The following is a 21,312-nucleotide window of genomic DNA, read 5'->3' on the forward strand; positions in this document are numbered from 1 at the left end:
TGGCTCTTCTAGAGTCAGGTATGCATCATTCCCCTTCTGACTTTTCCTGGAAGTGAATTCTCAAAATGGTAGACTATTTTTAAGATGGAATTGAAGTCCACGATAGGAAAGAAGTTGCTAGGAAAGCATCTGGATACTTCATTAGCTTCAAGCCCCTAGACTTTACAAATTGCATCCCAAGGCATTGAGAGCATTTGTAATTGTGATCATGAACTACTTTGGCAATCTTTGAGGACGGAAATTGTAGCAAACAGGAGGGGTGCGAGAAGCCTGGGGAGAAACAAATGCTGTTGTTGACTCCTTTTTTAATGGAAAAATGTAGATTCCAGATATTTCACACAAGTGTGATGTTGATACAGGAAAAAAATATAGACTGGATGATTAAATCAGATTATTTTTTCCCCTTACTGTTTACTAAAGGAGGGACTAATCGCTAAAAATGAGCATGGGCTCCACATTAGTCAGCATCCAACCAGGAAAAAGGAAACTGTTTCAAACATTCAAACCAGAGTGAACTTACCAGAGAACTGGGTCCCTAGAGATCAGGAGAGGATGTTGAGGCAACCCAGAAGGTAGCAACCTCAGGGGCCATTACCTAGCCCAGACGAGAGAGACAAAGGCTCTTCAGAGCCCAGAGGTCAGGGCCACCCAACAGAAGCTGGGACTCCAGTGGACCTATGGGAGGCTGGAGCCACACAGGGGACACGGTCACTGCCAAAGAAGGCGCCTGAGGCCAAGAGGGAGAAGGCTTCTCCTTCCTCTTGCTCTACAACCCTTGTCTCCTCCTGGCCACGCGCAGACACTTGTTGACATGGGGCCCAGGAAACACAGCCTATGGGGGTCACCTGCACAGGATGGGGAACCAAAGGGTGGATGTGAGGCCAGATGGCTCCAGGGCCAGCATGGGCTTCCTACTTCCTGTGACCAGGGGATGCTTAGGGTCACCTCATTGCTGCTTTTGAGAGGTGTCTGGACTTGTGATTCAGGAAAAATGTCCAGTACTGCGTCTTCACGGCAGCACAGTCCTGGCCACGGTGCAGAAATAGTGACTAGCTTTCAGGATAGCCAGGTGTTTGGATTGTATCCAGAAGGTGGTAACAGTGGAGTCTGGACACCTGATCACATGTAAAACAGATGTGTTATTTATAATAAAGAGCTGACACATGTTAGGAACATCCACTATGAGCCAGGATGCTGTGTTAAGCTCTTCCCATATGCTGTCCCTTTTAATCCACACTACCACCCCACGAAGCAGGTTTTACTGGTATACCCATTTCAGAAACGGGGAAACTGAGGCTCAGAGAAGCTAAGTAACTGAAGCAAGTGCCAGGGATGGGATTTGAACCCTGGCAGTCTGGTACAGAGTTTATTCTCTTTAAACCACTTTTCTATTCTGCCATTTCCTCAATAAATAGGGAAAAGGATTGTTCAGCAGAAAAATCTGGTTGTCTTTTCTCAAACGTCTGGAAGAAAGAATCAGATTGTTTCTTTAGGGGATCTAGAATCTTATTGTGACCAGCCAGACTATGACGTTGCTGTATTTATGGCCATCTCTGCTGAGCTGGCCACCCGCTGTGTCCTAAAGTCCTATTTCATACCTGCTTTTCTTAAAGATTATCTCCCCTCATGCCCTTCCAGCAATATATCACATTCCAATATCTAAGGGATGGATGAACATGTCATGTGAATCTTGTTATATGGGCCAAATTATACAGACTTTGCTCAAATGATATTTAAACTTGACCTTTTTAACTTAAGTTTCCCCATCCTTTTCACTTTCCTTGTACATCAACCACCATCTCCAAGCACTTCATACATTGAGTTTAGTTTTATTATTAATTTCTGGGCTTTCTCTATAATACCTTTCTTGATATTTAGCAATCCAAGCATGCCATATAATCCCACAGGGAGACAAACAAGCTCAAGTTTAGGCGGCTGTTTTCTGCTTTATTTCCAATACTCTTTTCTTTGATCTCACGATGACTAATTTTTAAAAACTGCTGACTGCTCTCCCCCACACCTCAGAACAGTGGCCCCCCTCACTAGATCTGGCTGATAATGGACTACTTGGGAAGGATTATTCCATCATTCTTCCAAGTGACATCACCTAGGATGTTTCTCAAGTAATAAATAAATTGCCTCAATTCATCATATGACAGTAATTGCTTTTAGCCAAGATTTAACTCAAAGTCAATGTCAAATGTAGCTAGAGTCAATGTAGCTAGAAAACACTACAGACACTCAGGTTCTTCAAAGAGAGCTCTACCCTTGCTGGGGAAGACCATTTAATGAGTACTGAGTTAAGTGTAAAGCAGATACAGGTTTCTAATATCCCAGACCCCCTCAATATTACCTAGGCAGGCTTAAGAGGTTGGAATTGACTTCACAACCTATATTATTAAAACTGCTAAATATTGCTGACAGAGGTTGACTTTTTGTTTTTTCATCCTTAAATGTGCACTCCGTGAGATGGCAATAGCTTTAATTGATTGTTTGAAAGCTTTCTGGACACTCAAATAAATGGTTCCTCAAGTACTGATTCTACTTGGTTCCATGCATCTCCTGGCTCTGTGTTCCCAGGAGGACCTTGTTTTACATAGCAAATGCTCTGTGTAGGTCAGATTCTCATTCAGTTACAGACAGTAGGACAGTGGCTATAGAAGATCTTTGTGGTGAATCTCTTCTGGGTGCAGGCAAACTCCTTTATGCTAAGAATGTATCATGCGTTTAGAATTTAGCATGATAGACTTACTTAAGAGCAGCTGTGCCTGGTTGATGCCAGCTATGGTCATTATTGACGCTTCGCTTGGAAGGCATGCCCTTTAAAAAGGCTTCACCATCAGTGGGCTGAGAAAGCCTTTCTACTTTCTCAAGGTCTCAACTGTTCCCTCTTGTGCCCAGGGGAGCCCTAGAGCTGGACCCTAGCCTGTGGGCAGACAAGGATCCTAAGCACTGGCTAAATTTGGGGGTGACACTTCTAAGAAGCCAGAGGTGGGTGCACTTTTTGAACTGGCTTTGGTGTCAGGCCACAGGTAGGGTTAAAGACTGAGATGTGGCTGAAGTTGGGGTTAAATTTGAAGGACAGATCATGAGCCAGTCTGTGGCTGGGGTTTAGGAGCATCTGTTGGTCAGTCTGCACCCACTGTGAGGGGGCAACGTATGCTTACAGCTATGCGTGGATTTGGCCAGAAGGAAAATTTTGCCCATGGTCAGGGAACTAGAAAAAGCTAAGTGACTTCCAAATGGACTAGACCCCTTCCCTTGGCCTCACTGGCACCCATTCAACCCTTGGTTGCGGGGTGGAAGGTGGCCAGTCCTAGACATTGGCTGGCATGGCGTGAGTGGTTGCTGGGATTATCAAGATAATAGTGGGTAAAACAAGGTGCTGGGCCTGCGAGGCGATTAGGAGACCACCCTGCTGTTTGAGAACTCACTGCGTAACGGCAAAGACACGCGTGCAAGCTGAAAATCAAAGCTCAGAGTGATGGATGCTAACACAGAAGTCTGTACAGAGAAGGGCATGTATGACTCTGCTTAGGCCAAGCTAGACTATGAGTCAGACTTCCCTATGCCATTGCTGGTGTGGGACGCGTCGTGGACATCCCCAAGACCACCCAGTGGCCTCCTCCCCACCCTGGCTCCCTGTGCTCCAGACGAAGCCTGCTCCATCGAAAAGGATGAAGAAATTGAGCCAGCTCAGGGCTCACAGTGCTGGCTCCCTGCTTGCAGAACTTGTGTGCTGAGCCTGGAGCCCCGGGGGCTCAAAGCTGCTTAGCTGCGGGAGAGAGGAGCACCCAGGGCCTGCGCTGGGGATTAAGGATTTAGTCTGAAGAGCAGATGTAAGAGAAGAGAACACACACTCTTTCGGGGGCCCTGCGGCAAAATGCTAGTCCCTTTAGACCTCCTCCGACAGCCAGTGCAAGAGAACGATTGGCCACACTGAATGGACAGTTAACTCTTCCTGCAGAGGTCAGAGCAGTCCCTGGAAGCTGTGGAACACAGGAAGCAGTCAGGAGCAGTCAGGAGCAGGAGCAGTCAGTCCAGAGGCGAGCACAAAAGCCTACCAGGAATGGCCCACAGGTCAAATGAGGCCAGGACAACGTGAACGGCCTGGTTGGTGCGGCCCAGGCCAAGGCCAGGACATGCCTGGCAGCAGATGCTAAGACTGTTCAAACGCAGGAGGCAGATCACAGAGGGGAGGGTCAGAGCCCCAGAGAAGAGGCCCGCTGTGAGCCAAATGCAGAATCCAGCCAACACGAGACCCCACAGCAGGGGCAGGGTGCACCAAAGGGATTTTCCAGGATGGCAGTTCTCAGCTTCAGTCTCCTTGAGGTCTTTCGCTGCAAAGGCACAGCTCTGCAAGGTGGACCCCTGCCTGCTGCCCCATGCTCAGGATCACTGCAGTTCCAAGTCTGTTCATTTCCAGGGCTGTAGTAAAGTACTGCAACCCGGGTGGCTTAAATAACAGAAATTTAGAGGCTAGAAGTCTGAAGTCCAGATGTCAACAGGGCCATGCTCCCTCTGAGACCCTGGGTAGAATCCTTCTTCATCTCTTTTAGCTGCTGGCATCTGTGGGCAACCACTGGCGCTCCTTAGGCTGGAGATGTATCACACCAATATCTGCCTCTGTCATCACAGAGGTTCTTCTTGTGTGTGTCTGTCTTCACCTGATGTTTTCCTCTTCTTCTAAGGACACCAGTCATATTCCAGTGTCATCTTATGGATCTGGGTCCACTGTCACGACTTCATCTCAACTAATTATACCTGCAGAGACCTTCTTTCTAAATAAGACCACCTTCACAGGAACTGGCATTAGTGTTGCTTCAACACATCCTTTGTGAGGCGCACGATATAATCCATACCTCTGTATCAAGCTGAGTCATGTTACAAGCAGCCTGGGAAGGAGAGGGCGGGCTTAGCATTTCAGGAAGTAAAATCAAACAAGAATGGGCTCAGGGTCACAAGGAGAGGAAGTGTAGGAAGAGGGATGGGAAATTTCTGTTTGGTCATGGGCTCAGTGGAACAGGAGGCTTCTAGAAGGACAGGATGTCCTGGCTTTTCATTTTTTAATATTCATCTATTTGGTTGCACTAGTTACAGGGCTTGGGATCTTTGGTCTTCACTGGGGTATGCAGGATCTTTAGCTGCAGCATGTGAACCCTTAGATGTAGCATGTGGGATCTAGTTCCTGACTGGGAATCAAACCCAAGCCCCCTGCATTGGGAGCGTGGAGTCTTAGCCACTGGACCACCAGGGAGTGGTGGCTCAGTCCTGGCTGTGTCTGAACAGCATGGCAAGATGTACCAGGGGCCCAGGTGTCTCTAAGGCTCTTACTGAAAAACATAATCCAGTTCTTTCCAACTAATTTCAACCAAATTGATCCCCTATGGGGTGACCACAGCACCCATCCCAAAGGGGCAGCAAGAAGAAGGGAAAGCAAAGATCTGCCCAGCCAGGCAGTTCTGCCCAGATCATGTCTCTGGAACATGCAGCTTCCAGCACGTATCGGGGTGCCTGGAAAGGAGAGAAGGCTCGTGGGAGGAAGCGAGAAATCTATAGCAGGGATTAGTGGAAGCATGAGCAGGATCAGAGAGAACACGCAGCACGGAATTCAGATTAGACAACGCAGCTGAGTGAGGGTAATAAAACCAGCAGCAGGAGCCGCATCGATTGTTGAGATTCCAGCCAAATCCACCATGAACATGTTTTCTTTCTTCCAGCCTTTGCCCCTTGGCTTTTGAAAGCAGAAACACTGAATCACTGTGTTCTGTACTAAGGCTGATCTATCCCCCTCCCCAAAGGATGGACAGAACAGCAGCTCTGCTATTAGCAGAAGGTGAGAGAGAAGATGAGGCCTCGATGTTGGCAGGGTCTGTTCTTGCTCACACGGACACAGAGTTAGGGGCAGGTCTCTTCTTTGTGATCTCCGTGCTCCCTGCCCCCAGCCCGACCTCTCCTGGGTCAGCACCATGTGTGCCCAGGCTGGGTACTGAGCTGAGTGGGGCTAGCAGATATTGGGAAGCCCTATTCAAAGGCTCCAGAGAATCAGTCTCTAGGAAGCTTGGCAGATGAGGCTGTATGGAGTTCAAATGCTAGACTGAGAACCAGGGCTCAGTGACTCACAACAAACCCGACAAAATGGTAGATGAGGGTTTGAACCATCACAGGGTGGAGGCCGAGGGTGGGTCTGGCACACGCTCTATCGATGTTAGCTACTTGCTCACATATGAGTCTACTCATGCTTGGGGCCAGGTGAATGGGCACTGTACATGTGCTGGGCAGAGGGTAACAGAAATCAAACAACTCCAAGACAAGTGCTTGTAATGAGAATATGTGCCCTCTCCTGGAAGAATCATCACTCAGGACCCAGGGTTCTGTACCCTCAACTCAGTGCCCACTGGTGGGGCCTGTCAACCATCTTTTTTAGGTGCAGCTTCAGACAATGGGCACAATAAAGGACAGAAATGGTATGGACCTAACAGAAGCAGAAGATATTTTTTAAATTTATTTAATTGGAGACTAATTACTTTACAATATTGTAGTGGTTTATGCCATACATTAACATGAATCAGCCATGGGTATACAGGTGTCCCATATCCTGAACCCCCTCCCACCTCCCTCCCTAACCCATCCCTCAGGGTCATCCCAGTGCACCAGCCCTGAGCACCCTGTCTCATGCATTGAACCTGGACTGGTGATCTATTTCACATATGATAATGTACATGATTCAATGCTATTCTCTCAAATCATCACACCCTCACCTTCTCCCACAGAGTCCAAAAGTCTGTTCTTTACATCTGTGTCTCTTTTGCTGTCTTAAATATAGGGTCATCATTACCATCTTTCCAAATTCCATATATATGTGTTAATATACTGTATTGGTGTTTTTCTTTCTGACTTACTTCACTCTGTATAATAGGTTCCAGTTTCATCCACCTCATTAGAACTGATTCAAATGCATTCTTTTTAATAGCCAAGTAATATTCCATTGTATATGTACCACAGCTTTATTATCCATTTGTTGGTGTTAAGAAGAGGTGGCAAGAATACACAGAAGAACTATACAAAAACAATCCTCATGACCCAGATAAGCACGATGGTGTGATCATTCACCTAGAGCCAGACATCCTGGAATGCGAAGTCAAGTGGGCCTTAGAAAGCATCACTACAAACAAAGCTAGTGGAGGTGATGGAATTCCAATTGAGCTATTTCAAATCCTAAAAAATGATGCTGTGAAAATGCTACATTCAATATGCCAGCAAATTTGGAAAACTCAGCAGTGGCCACAGGACTGGAAAAGGCCAGTTTTCATTCCAATCCCAAAGAAAGGCAATGCCGAAGAATGCTCAAACTACTGCACAATTGCACTCATCTCACACACTAGCAAAGTAATGCTCTAAATTCTCCAAGCCAGGCTTCAACAGTACTTGAACTGTGAACTTCCAGATGTTCAAGTCGGTTTTAGAAAAGGCAGAAGAACCAGAGATCAAATTGCCAACATCCGTTCGATCATCGAAAAAGCAAGAGAGTTCCAGAAAAACATCTATTTCTGCTTTATTGACTACACCAAAGCCTTTGATGGTACGGATCACACCAAACTGTGGAAAATTCCTCAAGAGATGGGAATACTAGATCACTTAACCTGTCTCTTGAGAAATCTGTATGCAGGTCAAGAAGCAACAGTTAGAACTGGACATGGAACAACAGACTGGTTCCAAATCGGGAAAGGAGTATGTCACGGCTGTATACTGTCACCCTGCTTATTTAACTTATATGCAGAATACATCATGAGAAATGCTGGGCTGGAGGAAGCACAAGCTGGAATCAAGATTGCTGGGAGAAATATCAATAACCTCAGATATGCAGATGACACCACCCTTATGGCAGAAAGTGAAGAAGAACAAAAGAGCCTCTTGATGAAAGTGAAAAAGGAAAGTGAAACAGTTGTCTTAAAGCTCAAGATTCAGAAAACTAAGATCATGGCATCTGGTCCTATCAGTTCATGGCAAATAGATGAGGGAACAGTAGAAACAGTGTCAGACTTTATTTTCTTGGGCTCCAAAAATCACTGCAGATGGTGACTGCAGCCATGAAATTAAAAGACGCTTCCTCCTTGGAAGAAAAGCTATGACCAACCTAGACATCATACTAAAAAGCAGAGATATTACTTTACCAACAAAGGTCCGTCTAGTCAAAGCTATGGTTTTTCCAGAAGTAGTGTATGGATGTGAGAGTTGGACTATAAAGAAAGCTGAGTGCTGAAGAACTGATGCTTTCGAACTGTGGTGTTGGAGAAGATTCTTGAGAGTCCCTTGGACTGCAAGGAGATCCAACCAGTCCATCCTAAAGGAAATCAGCCCTGAATATTCATTGGAAAGACTGATGCTGAAGCTGAAACTCCAATACTTTGGCCACCTGATGCGAAGAACTAATTCATTGGAAAAGATGCTGATGCTGGGAAAGATTGAAGGTGGGAGAAGAAGGGGACGACAGAGGATGAGATGGTTGGATGGCATCACTGATGTGATGGACATGAGTTTGAGTAGGTTCTAGGAGTTGGCAATGGTCAGGGAGGCCTGGTGTGCTGCAGTCCGTGGGGTCTCAAAGAGCCATACATGACTGAGGGACTGAACTGAACTGAGACAATGGGATTCTGAGAAGGCTTTGCAGAGACCACACTGTCTGAACTTGACCCCAGAGGGTGAGTAAGGTAGACATCGAGGAAGAGCATCCAGCAGAGTGCGATAAGGCAGGTTCTGCACATGTAACCAGTGTGAGTGGGGCACTGGCCACCAAAGAGGAAATAGAGCTGGGGATATAGGGAAGGGACAGCGCCTAGAGAGTGAAGGGCCTGTGATTCAGGCTAATTGTCCCTGAGCACAAAGGGAGCCTTGAGAGCATTCTAATCAGAATCAGACTTTTATAGTAATAACTTGGCTTCAGTGGAGCATACATTAGAAGGGACCAGTGTGATGATAGGAAGACCTGTTTGGAATCTGTTACACTATCTGACCAAGGCTTTATAAATCTCAAGCATGAGGGCAACAGTGAGGGAGAGGGAGAGATTCAAGAGAGATGTCAGAGATAATACGGGACAGATCTGATGACTGACTGCATATTGAAGCCAGGGAGAGAGAGGTCAAGGTGATGCTGAGTTTCTGAATCTGAATTTAGTGGCAGTTTGGATAGCAGACTGGACACTGATTGCTCCGTGGTCTAAGAAGAACATCCCCAGAGAGAAAAGGCGTGGTGAGAGCCTCTGTCTTATTTGCTCCTTGCTTGGGTGCTTGTCTGGTAGGAAGCACAGACATTCACCTGCTACAGAAGGACACCCCACAGGGGATGGGGCACTCCAGAAAGATGCATTCCTGGTCTGCATTTTCTACTGATTCCACTGGGAGATGGACAACAGAAGCTGGTACCAAGAGCCTGGTGTCCGTCAGGCCATGAACATCTACTACCAGACTGACAATGGTGACAGGCTGGCGCACTTGACTGAGTACTAGACTCCGTCCCTGCTCTGTAGAGTCTGCCTGCTGCCCCTGGAGCAGCCAAATGGAAGAACAGAGGCGGTTCTGCAGTGGCCACCTGGCTCCTGATCGTCACCTGCCTCCCTGACCTCCAGCTGTGGTTCCCGCCCTTATTCTGCAGGTGCAGCCCTGGGTGATGCTCTGGGACCAACTGAAGCCTCGGGGACTGCAGGCTGCCCGGGTGAGGGGACTTCAGCATTGTGCTGCCCTGCTCTCCATCCCGCTCTTTTCTTGAGCCATCTCTGCAACTGGGGCTGCTGTGCTCCCAGCTTTATGTCCCAATTCCCCAACGAGCCCTGGCCTGTGAATCCCGCTGAGCACTCCTGGTGCTCAGATAGGTTCTTACTTTCCACCTCCTTTCCCATGAGCCACAGTTCTGGCCCAGCCACCCGCCTGAACGTCACCAGTGGCCAGCTTACCTGCTTGCCTCTTCTCTGGACCTTAGTTTTCTCATCTGTAAAATGGGTTTAGAATAATAAACACAGCACAAGTCTACATACTTCAGGTGTATTTCTCAAGTACTCCTCTCAACAGCTAGTAATTCTTGGTATCCTCACTTTGTAGACAAGGAAATGGGCACACGTGAGCTGAGGCTCAAAGTCCCACAGCTAGTTTTGGAGGCACAGTCCTGGATCATGGTAGTTCTCAGTTCCTGGCACATAATGAAAGAGAGAGTGAAAGTTGTTCAGTCAGGTCTGACTCTTTGCAACCCCATGGACTATACAGTTCATGGAATTCTCCAGGCCAGAACACTGAGTGTGTAGCTGGTCCCTTCTCCAGGGGATCTGAAATCCCAAGGATCAAATCCAGGTCTCCCACACTGCAGGAGGATTTTTTACCAGCTGAGCCACCAGGAAAACCAGGGCACATAATAGGTGCTCACTAATATTGGCCATTGGCATAAAGCATAGTGGGTAAGATTACAGACTTTCCTGGGTTCAGATCCTGTTTCACCATTTCTGAGCTGTGTGATTTTTCAATCACCAGAGTCTCAGTTTCCTTATCTACCAAATGAGAATGACAATGGTACCCTAAATGGCAGAGCTGTTGAGAAGATTCAGGTTATTAATCATATGAAGCCCTCAGCACCTTCCATGGAAGGTAAGAGGTACGTAACACAAGCTTGCTGTTGTATTGTTCTTTTCATTGTCATGGAAACCCCTGGTGCCACTGTCCCCCAAAGCTGCCACCTCCTTCCGGCCGGCCTGGCAGACTGTGTTCACACTGCCTGTCTTCCACCTCTCTCTACCAGGCAGAGCTGTCATATTGGTGGGTTTACAGGTTTAAGCCTTTTCTGGAGAGGTCTTCCCGCTTCTGGTTCCTGTTCTCACTCCATCCATCCACCCCTGCCAGAACGCACAACCTCTCTGGGAGGGTCTCTCACTCCCCAGGATGTTCAAGCCTGCCAGGGGCAAAAGGCATCCTGCTGGGCCTTCCCTAAGTCCGCCAGGCTACTTCCCCATCTGCTCTCAGCCATGCAGCCTTGCCCCAAAGGCTCAAACTCTTTCTACCCGGATTCAAGATTTACAAGACATCCCGGGGGAAGTTGCTTTAGAGGCAGTTAGCTGCAAAACAGTCTCAGAGAGAGTATTATGGCCTGGATTCTGTCGCTGTGGCAAGGCCCTGATACAAAGAATTGCCAGGGAGCTCAAATCCAGTGTTCTTGGATAACCTAGAGGGATGGGATGGGGTGGGAGTTTCATGAGGGAGGGGACATATGTGTACCTATGGCAGATTCATGTTGATATATGGCAGAAACCAACACAATATTGTAAAGCAATTATTGTCCTTTTTTTTTAAAAAAAAAAAAAAAAAAAAAGGATTGCCAGGGAGATAACAATGGAGTCTGAACATGAGGTACAAAGGTAGAAATGAAAGGATGGAGTTGTGCCCGCCAGCCTCTCAAGTCAGGAGCCCTGCTGGAAATGAATTCACTGTCTCTGCTGACCCTGGCCAAGACTGAGCCTGGTGGTGCACGGACTCATCCTTATTACTTCACAGATGAGGAAACTAAGGCTCCGAAAGGCTGAATGATTTGCCAAAGTTCCCCAGTTTTTTACATGAGGGCTTGTCCCAAAGCCCTTCTCCCTGGGGACAAAGGAGAAGGGCTTGGCATGGGCAAGACAGTGAATCTGGGTCAGCCCAAGGGATTAAGGCCAGCGCAGGGCTGCCTGGCTGGCCTTCAGAGCATCCGCTCGAAGCTCCAGTCTGGGAGCTGCTAGCTTCCTACTGGGCCCAGTTCACTGAGTGCACCCTGGAGGCCTGGCTGAGCAGGGGCAGGGACCAGGGAAGCACTCTCTCAGAGACAGTGGGTTGGTCGTTTAGGTGAAATGTTAAATAACTAGGCATTTGTCCACTGCAGTCCCAAGTTATCCCACTTCAGAAAAACACCAAACTCTAACCGCAGAGGTTTTCCTTTATTTTTTTTCAGTGGAAGCATCCCTGGCTTCTACCCACTGTGCTGGGCTTCCTAGGTGATGCAGTGGTGAAGAACTTGCCTGCCAATGCAGGCGACATAAGAGACACGGGTTGGATCCCTAGGTTGGAAAGATCCCCTGGAGGAGGGCATGGCAACCCACTCCAGTATTCTTGCCTGGAGACTCCCATGGACCGAGGAGCCTGGCGGGCTGCAGTCCAGGGGGTCTCAGAGGTTTTACCTTGTATTTTTCAATGGACGCATCTCTGGCCTCTACCCACCAGATGCCAGTGAGCCCTCACACCCAGGGGAGACAACCAAATACATTTCCAGATATTGTCAAATGTCTCCCGGGGGCGGGTGTCAAAATGGAATAAAAAAGAACTGAACAGTTACTGAGCCTCTACTTCTGTGCACCAACGATGGTCCAGGGATGGTCAAGACATTTTGTTGGGTTATTTGTATAAAGTTTTAAAAACTGAAGTATAGTTGATTTACAATGCTGTGTTAGTTTTTGCTGTACAGTAAATCATTCAGGTTTATATATTCTTTTTCAGACTCTTTCCCATTTTAGTTTACAAGATTCTGAATATAGGTCCCTGTGCTTTATAGTAGGATCTTGTTGTTGTATGTCTATTTTATATACAGTAGTTTGTATCTGCTAATCCCAAACTCTTAATTACCCCTACATCTGTGCTGCCCACGATGACAGCCACTAAGCCACACGTGGTTATCGAGCACTTGAAATGTGTCTAGTATGATAGAGGAACTGAATTTTAAAATTTATCTCCATGAATTTAAATTTTAACACTGGAACACTGTAAAGTGTGTTTACTTGTTAAACATAATGTTTATCTTTTTAGGATTAGATTTCATTTTTAACTGCTTAAAATTTAGCATCTGAATTGCAAAGTGCTATAAGTGTAAAATTCACACCACATTTCAAAGGCTTAGTGCTAAAAAAAAAAAGGTAGCATATCTTTTATTAATCATTTTAAAATATTGATTTCATGTTAAAATGATAATACTTTGTAGACACTGGGTTAGTTAAAATACATTAAAATATCACCTGTTAATTTTTACTTTAACAAATAATTTTAATTTTTTAATAGGCTATGTTATTTATTTAGGTCATGCCCTGAGGCATATGGGATCTTAGTTCCCTGACTAGGGATAGAACCCATGGCCCCTGCATGAAGTGTGGTCTTAACCACTGGATCCCTAGGGAAGTCCCCATTTTTTGCTTTTTAAAAATTTGACTCTAGCAAATTTCAAAGTATATATGTAACTGAGATTCTGCATCTCTTGAACACAGTATAATTCTGGAGGTTTTCAACAGGAGGGTGCTTTTGTCCCCAGGGGATATTTGATTGTGTCTGGCAATAAACTTGGTTGTGCTACTTGGGTAATCAAGTGCTCCTGGCATCTAATGAGTAGAGGCCAGGGATTTGCTAAACATCCTACAATGCAGAGAACAGCCTCCCACAACTAAGAACTACCTTTCCCCAATGTCACTAGTGCGGAGGTTGAGAAGCCCTACCCTAGAGCATAAATCCCTTGAAGCAAAGACCAGGAAGTCAGACCTGAAGAGCGAGTGGAAGCCGTCACACATAGTTCTCACCATGAACTCTGGCCAGGGATGTCAGTATCCCTGCTCCGCCCCATGAAGGGAATGGAGCCCAGAGAAGAACAATGCCCAGATCCCCGGGGCAGAAAGTGGCCGAGCTGAGACCTGCACTCACTCTGAAGGCCAGCCTGTCTCCCACTCCACAAACAGGTGCCACAGACCTCTGAGCTGGTGCTGATGCGAAGAGGCTGCTTTTGTTTACAGTCGAACATCCCCATCACTCAGACCTGGTCGGTTATTATTCACATCAGCTGTTATTGCTACCAGGGGATGAGCATTAACAAAAACGCCCTTTGAAAGGGACAGCCTGCTTGAAGAGAAACACTCTTGGACACCTCACCCATCAAATGAAACCGAGAAAGGCATGGAAATAAATGGAACGCAATGAAATAAACCTGTCAGAAAGGGAGCATTCAGATGTCTCAGGAGGCAAGAGGTAAAACAAATGTGCCTGATATGGGGTTGGCTCTGTTTAAAGAAAACATTATGGGACTGCTGACTTGAAAAGGGCCCGGAGAACAGTGGCCTGGCAGAAAGGGAGCTGCCCGCGTGCCTGGGAGGAGCGCTGTTTCTTGGTGAATGGGCGTGGGCACACGGCAGGAGCCACTCTCCTTTGGCTATCACCAGGCATCCGCCCGCAACCGCCATCTCCCTCGGGGCAAGAGTGAGACTTGCCAACAACAGGACGGGAGAGCGGACTGACATCTGACGAAGGCCGAGAGAGCAGGGCACTCTGGACTGTCACCGAATGTAATCTCGTATATGACTCTGCAGGAGGTGTGACCATAGGTCTTGTAAGTTAAACAAGGCTGTGCAACTTGCTTAAGGTCCCATAAGCAAGGAGTGGCTGAGATGACATTCTGGGGGTGTTAATGGCGACACATTGGGCTATGGGTTGGTGGCAGACACAGAGGTGGGGACAGAACTTGGCTGTCATGAGTGCGGTGGAGGCTCTGCCTAGATCTCTTTTCCTGGGCTGGTGCACTAATCTCCAGCTGCTTAAGATGGGGGTGCTGGCTGCTAAGGTACCCCCTTCCCTGCAGACTGCCATCAGGCCAAGGGAAGCCGCCCCCCAACCCCCACCAGGACATGGACAGTGGCTGACTGACATAGCAGCACAGATGCTGGCCCCCTGCTGCGGAGTAGGGGCTCCCCTGTGATACAGTCCACACTCCAGAGCCCCTGTGGGCTCAGCTGACACAGCGTCCACATGCTCCTTTGGCTTCTTGCCCTTCCCTCACCTTCTTTCTTCTGAGAATACTCATCAATGACTAATTTGCATAAGAATCCCCCATCTCAGGCTCTGTCCGGGGAAACTCAGCCTAAGACAATCGCAAACAGCAGAATTTCGGAGCTTGGGAAGCGGGTAAACAGAAGTGGACCATGAGCTCCTGGACGGCTGGATTCTTGTCATCTCTGCCTCATATATTCCCCTTCCCACCATGACAAACTGACCAGTCAGGGACTAGTAGAGAGGAAGCTGCTATCTGGGCAACAACTTGGAGAGAGGTACCAGGTAAAAGATTTGAAATCTCCAAAGAAACCTGGGTCGACGGAAAGGGCCCCCACAGTAGACATCTCTCTGTTGGGAGGGTCTCGTCTGTCTCTGGGGCCCCATGATGGGCATCAGCCTCTGATGGGCTCTGCACTATGATCTCCGAAGAGTTTATATGAAATGAGAGCGAACTACCATGAGTTAGAGCGAAAGGGCTGGTATTCACTTCAAACAAACATCCACTCTAGACTGGGGTGTTCCCATAGCGGCCTTTTTCACGTTTACTATCTTATTTCTTCTCAGGATACAGTTCCAGAAGACTGTGCCTGCAAAGTCTATAAGAAAATGGTGCTCCTCAAAATGGAAGCATTATTATTCTAACTTAACAAATAGGAGGGGTGGGACTCATCATTCTCAAGTGACTTGCCCAAGACAAATGGCAGATAGGGAGTCATAGCCAGATCTATCCATTTCCTAAGCACAGACATGTTAGACCAATTCTCCCCCAACCTCAGACCACAGCTCGGTTCTCTCTTCCCCTGGGAATCATCCCCTGAACTTTAGGTATACTTGTTGGTTTATTTTGAATACCACATGGCTCTTCTTTGTAGCAAGGCTCACACTTGCCACTACGCATTTGTGTAGTTGTGTGTGTGTGTGTGTGTGTGTGTGTGTGGGTGGGGGGATTAATGGTTCTTTCCCCTCCCACAAAGGCACAGGAATATGCTTTCTTTTGTTCACCACTGAATACCTCAGTGCCTAGAACAGTGCCTGGCACACAGTAGGTACTTTGTAAGCATTAGTAGAACGGGTGAATGGATGAGTTAGATAGGTGGATGGACGGATGGATGGAGGTAGGAACGGAAGGATGGGGAGGGGGCAGGGGGATGGCTGGGTGGGTGGATGCATGGGTGGGGTGGACGGGCTGCCAGTTCCTCTCTGGTGCACCTAGCTTGCAGGGACCACTGAGCATGGGCTGCTCTTCACTCCCGTCCCCCCTCCCCAGCCCAGGGCTCTGGTGATCACCTGTGGTGAGGAGGCAGAGTGGAGTCCCCGGGGTCACCTGGGCGCTGCCCATTGGTGCTGACCACAAGAAAGCCAGTCCCCAGGCAGCATGCAGAAGAGAAGGAGAGAAAGAAACACACATGAACACGTGCGGCACGGTGAGCAAAACTGCAACTCTCGTGGCTCTGAAGAGCTCACACTAAACAGCAACAGAACATCATGATCTAACAAAACAGGGCCTGAAATAGATCTTTAGAAATGAAACAAGGATACGAGTCACCATTTATCAAGCACCCACAACATGCCAGGGACTCTGCCAGGTACCTCACATACAATGTTTCTAAGACTTAGAACAACCCAGAAAGGTCAGCATTATTATAAATGAGCCATCACCTTTCCACCCCGACATCTTCTCCCCCCCTTCTTAGTAAATGGTGCTACTGCCCATGTGGCTATGCCGTCTACAAACCTGGGGTCATCCTTTATATCTCCTTTCTATTGACCTTCAACTTCTGATCACTTGGCATGCCTTATTAACTCTACTCTAGAAAAGGTTCTGAAGTTTTCCCCTTTCCTCCAATTTAAGCCATCCTCCTGCTTCACTTGGGTTACTGAAGCAGTCCCCGGCTGGACTTCCTGCCTCCAGTCCTATTTCCTTTCAGACGATTCTCTGTCCTTCAGTCGAAATGCACCAGTGACCCTGTTGTGCTCCAGGTAAACCTCAAATCCCTTAACCCAGTTCCTGCCCCTCCAGGCTCTCTCCACGCCCACTCAAACACACTAAACTCTGACTCAAGCACAGTAAACTCCTTTTCATCATCAACCGTGGCCCCTGCCACCCCTTCCTGTCAGGAGGCCTTACCTAGGAGGCTCACTTGGTGTGGAAATAGCCACTTCCTGCCTCTTCACCTAGAGGAAGACTGTTCATCCTCCAAGTGTCAGCTCAGAACTCCTCCTCTCTGAGAGTCTCACCGTACAAGGGTCAGAAGCCCCTCCTCTGTCTTCCCTAACCCCTGGCTGTCCCTTCTCAAAGCAACAGCTTCGCTATACTTTAAGTGGCTGCCTCCCCTGCAATTCTGAGTCCCCTGCAATTCTGAAGGCAGTCACTGTCTCATATCTAGTCCTGGTGTGACCCTGCACGGGAGCTGGTACACAGTAGGCACTCAGTGGCTATGTCGAATAAATGAAAGGAGGAAGGAAGGATGAATCAGACAGTTGATATAACTTGCTGAAGGTCACAGGACTCTGAACTGGCAGAGGCAGTACTCTGGTTTGTATGACTTTATTGTTTTGTCCTTTCAAATTCACTACTTGCTTCTTTAAAGAAAATGGAAGCACTACTTGCTTCTTAAAGAAAAGAAAGAAGGTGTCCTAGGCTTGGTCAAAGGCTGCACATATTTCTCTAGTGACTCATCAACAAGACTGTATAACGTTCTTATGCAAACTGGAGAGAGGGGCAGGACATCCCAGACCAACTGATAAACAGGAAATATATAACTGCAAAAATTGGCACAAATGGCAAACTTTACCAACAACTGTGAAATACTACAAAATATAACCACCAGTCAACAGAAATCATGATATATGTATACCTGTAACTGATTCACTTTGCTGCACAGTAGAAACTAATCCCACACAGCAGAGCAACTATATTCCAATAAAAATTAAAACAAAATAAAATAGTACTCAGAATAGCCCTCCCTCAAAGGTTTGGGAAACTTCACCATTCTCAAACCATATTCTAAGTCCAAATTCAGAAAATTAAAGCTGGTAGGTCAAATCTGGCCACCCACTGTTTTCTATGTGTCCACTGGCTGACAGTGGTTTTTATATTTTTTTAATGGCCGGGGGAAAAAAAACATAAAAGAGGAGTAATATATTATGACACATGAAAGTTACACAGAATTGAAATTTCAGTGTCTATAAATAAAGTTTTATTGGAACACGGCCATGCTCATTTTACATGTATTATCTATGGCTGCTTTTGTGCTACCATGATAAAGATGAGTAGTTGTGACAGGGACCATATGGCCTGAAAAGCTGAACGTAATTATCCGGCCTTTTACAAAAAAGTTTGCCAACTCCGGTTTTAAGTGGATATTTTTGTTACATTTCCCCCCACAACCTTCGGAGGTGGGTAAGACAAAGACTGTTGGCCTGATGTCAGAAAAGGAAACAGAAGGCTGAGAGAAAAGGTGACTTACACGCTCCTATCTGGCCTCTCTGAGCAGCCTCCTACCTGTTCTTCCCTGTATCTATTGTTGTCTTTGCCTCAGTCTCCCTTTTCTGACTCATTTTCTAAGCCATCATAGGGTGGCCTTTGTGACAAAGGCAGCCCGCTGAGCTCCACCCAGAGCTCCCACTATCTCGAGACACTCACAGTTCCGCGATATGCCATGGGGCTGACGCAGAGTCCTTGATGTCCTGGCCGTGCTCAGCTCTCCAGCCTCCACTCTCACTGCTCCCAGCCTCCTCTGGTCACACCGGCATTCTAGCCATGGTTCCTTTGCCTCGTCCCATTCAAGTTCAACGGCTACCTCTCTCACCATCAGTCATCTGCATGTACCACTTGCTCAGCTCAGAACGCTTCCATGTCTTACTTCTAGCCTTGTTCCATACGATAACTGCTACTCCTATTTCAAAGCTTCATCTCGGTGACTACATACCTGGGAACCCACACCCTACACTGACTTCTGTTTCTCATATGTTTCTTCTTCTCTTACGTGCTTCCACCGTGTCCTGATTTTACCTTCACCATAGCCCTTATCTTGGTGGACTGATACAATTACTACTGGTTGGCTCTCCCACTAGTTACTGCTTGTTGAGTGCTTAGCCAGGAATGGCACTGATACACTAAGTCCATTAGCTCATTAAATTCTTTTTTTTTTTTGATAAATTCTTAATTAGACCCATGAAGTTAGTGGTGTTACTTTGATTGTTTCATAGATGGGGAAACCGAGACACACAGCAGTGAAGTACCTTTTCTAGTCTAGAGTCAAAGACTGTTCAAATCTAAAGTTCTTAACCTCTATGGGATGAGGACCACATACCAATATTAAGTGGCACTCAAAACTAAATGGATAATTGATATTCTAGCTTCAGTTCAGTTCAGTTGCTCAGTCGTGTCCGGCTCTCTGTGACCCCATGAACTGTAGCATGCCAGGCCTCCCTGTCCATCACCAACTCTTGGAGTCTAGCCAAGCCCATGACCATCGAGTTGGTGATGCCATCCTACCATCTCATCCTCTGTCGTCCCCTTCTCCTCCTGCCCTCAATCTTTCCCAGCATCAGGGTCTTTTCCAATGAGTCAGCTTTTTGCATCATGTGGCCAAAGTATTGGAGTTTCAGCTTCACCATCAGTCCTTCCAAAGAACACCCACGACTGATATCCTTTAGAATGGACTGGTTGGATCTCCTTGCAGTCCAAGGGACTCTCAAGAGTCTTCTCCAACACCACAGTTCAAAAACATCAATTCTTCGGCACTCAGCTTTCTTCACAGTGCAACTCTCACATCCATACATGGGCACTGGAAAAACCATAGCCTTGACTAGACGGACCTTTGTTGGCAAAGTAATGTCTCTGCTTTTCAATATGTTGTCTAGGTTGGTCATAACTTTCCTTCCAAGGAGTAAGCGTCTTTTAATTTCATGGCTGCAGTCACCATCTGCAGTGATTTTGGAGCCCAGGAAAATAAAGTCAGCCACTGTTTCCACTGTTTCCCCATCTATTTCCCATGAAGTGATGGGACCGAATGCCATGATCTTCGTTTTCTGAATGTTGAGCTTTAAGCCAACTTTTTCATTCTCCTCTTTCACTTTCATCAAGAGGCTTTCTAGTTCCTCTTCACTTTCTGCCATAAGGGTGGTGTCATCTGCATATCTGAGGTTGTTATTTCTCCCGGCAATCTTGATTCCAACCCGTGCTTCCTCCAGTCCAGCGTTTTTCATGATGTACTCTGCGTATAAGTTAAATAAGCAGGGTGACAATATACAGCCGTGACACTCTTTTCCCGATTTGGAATCAGTCAGTTGTTCCATGTCCAGTTCTAACTGTTGCTTCCTGACACTGCATATAGGTTTCTCAAGAGGCAGGTCAGGTGTTATAGTATTCCCATCTCTTTCAGAATTTTCCACAGTTTATTGTGATCCACACAAAGGCTTTGGCATAGTCAATAAAGCAGAAATAGATGTTTTTCTGGAACTCTTGCTTTTTCTATGATCCAGCGAATGTTAGCAATTGGATCTCTGGTTCCTCCACCTTTTCTAAAACCAGCTTGAACATCTGGAAGTTCATGGTTCACGTGTTGCTGAAGCCTGGTTTAGAGAATTTTAAGCATTACTTTACTAGCGTGTGAGATGAGTGCAATTGTGCGGTTGTTTGAGCATTATTTTGCATTGCCTTTCTTTGGGATTGGAATGAAAACTGACATTTTCCAGTCCTGTGGCCACTGCTGAGTTTTCCAAATTTGCTGGCATATTGAGTGCAGCACTTTTTGACAGCATCATCTTTCAGGATTTGAAATAGCTCAGTTGGAATTCCATCACCTCCACTAGCTTTGTTCGTAGTGATGCTTTCTAAGGCCCACTTGACTTCACATTCCAGGATGTCTGGCTGTAGGTGAGTGCATTTTTCATTTACTAGCTGTGTCAGTTGGAAAATTACACACACTTCTGAGTTTCAATATCTCTACCTATAAAATGGGGGGTGATAAAAAAATATTGTATTTGGTCAAGAAGTTTGTTCAGGTTTTTCTGTACGATGTCACGGAAAAACCTGAACAAACTTTTTAGCTAATCCAAGATGGTTCAGATGGTAAAGCGTCTGTCTATAATGCGGGAGACCTGGGTTCGAGCCCTGGCTTGGGAAGATCCCCTGGAAAAGGAAATGGCAATCCACTCCAGTACGATTGCCTGGAAAATCCCATGGACAGAGGAGCCTGGTAGGCTATAGTCTATGGGGTTGCAAAGACTCGGACATGGCTTAATGACTTCACTTTCACTTTCTTTCACTTTAAGATCTCGTGAAGTTCTTTCAAGGATTAAGTGAAAAACAATTAAAGCCTTAGTTTGGTTGGCACACCCAGAGGAACCTCCCTACCCTATCATCCAAGGCTATAATTCTGCCTAGTGGGAATGCTTGGGCTTCCCTGATGGCTCAGAGGGTAAAGCGTCTGCCTGCAATGCAGGAGACCTGGGTTCGATCCCTGGGGCCGGGAAGATCCCCTGGAGAAGGAAATG

At 46.8% G+C, this 21,312-nt stretch overlaps 1 protein-coding gene across 6 annotated transcripts in view; it reads right to left on the bottom strand.

Moving 5' to 3' along the window:
- The window catches only part of PTPRT (protein tyrosine phosphatase, receptor type T), a 1,156,023-nt gene that overhangs the window by 187,917 nt on the left and 946,794 nt on the right, over positions 1 to 21,312 (bottom strand). Inside the window, exon 14 of one of the 6 annotated variants that reach the window (XM_005688694.3) lies at positions 16,096 to 16,152. The exons of the other annotated variants lie outside the window; for them this stretch is intronic. Coding sequence (XP_005688751.3) covers positions 16,096 to 16,152 — 57 coding nt within the window. The remainder of the gene's footprint in view (positions 1 to 16,095; positions 16,153 to 21,312) is intronic. 6 annotated transcript variants of the gene reach the window in all.

The sequence above is a fragment of the Capra hircus genome, chromosome 13, assembly GCF_001704415.2.
Source record: "Capra hircus breed San Clemente chromosome 13, ASM170441v1, whole genome shotgun sequence".
In the NCBI taxonomy this organism is placed as follows: Eukaryota; Metazoa; Chordata; class Mammalia; order Artiodactyla; family Bovidae; genus Capra; species Capra hircus.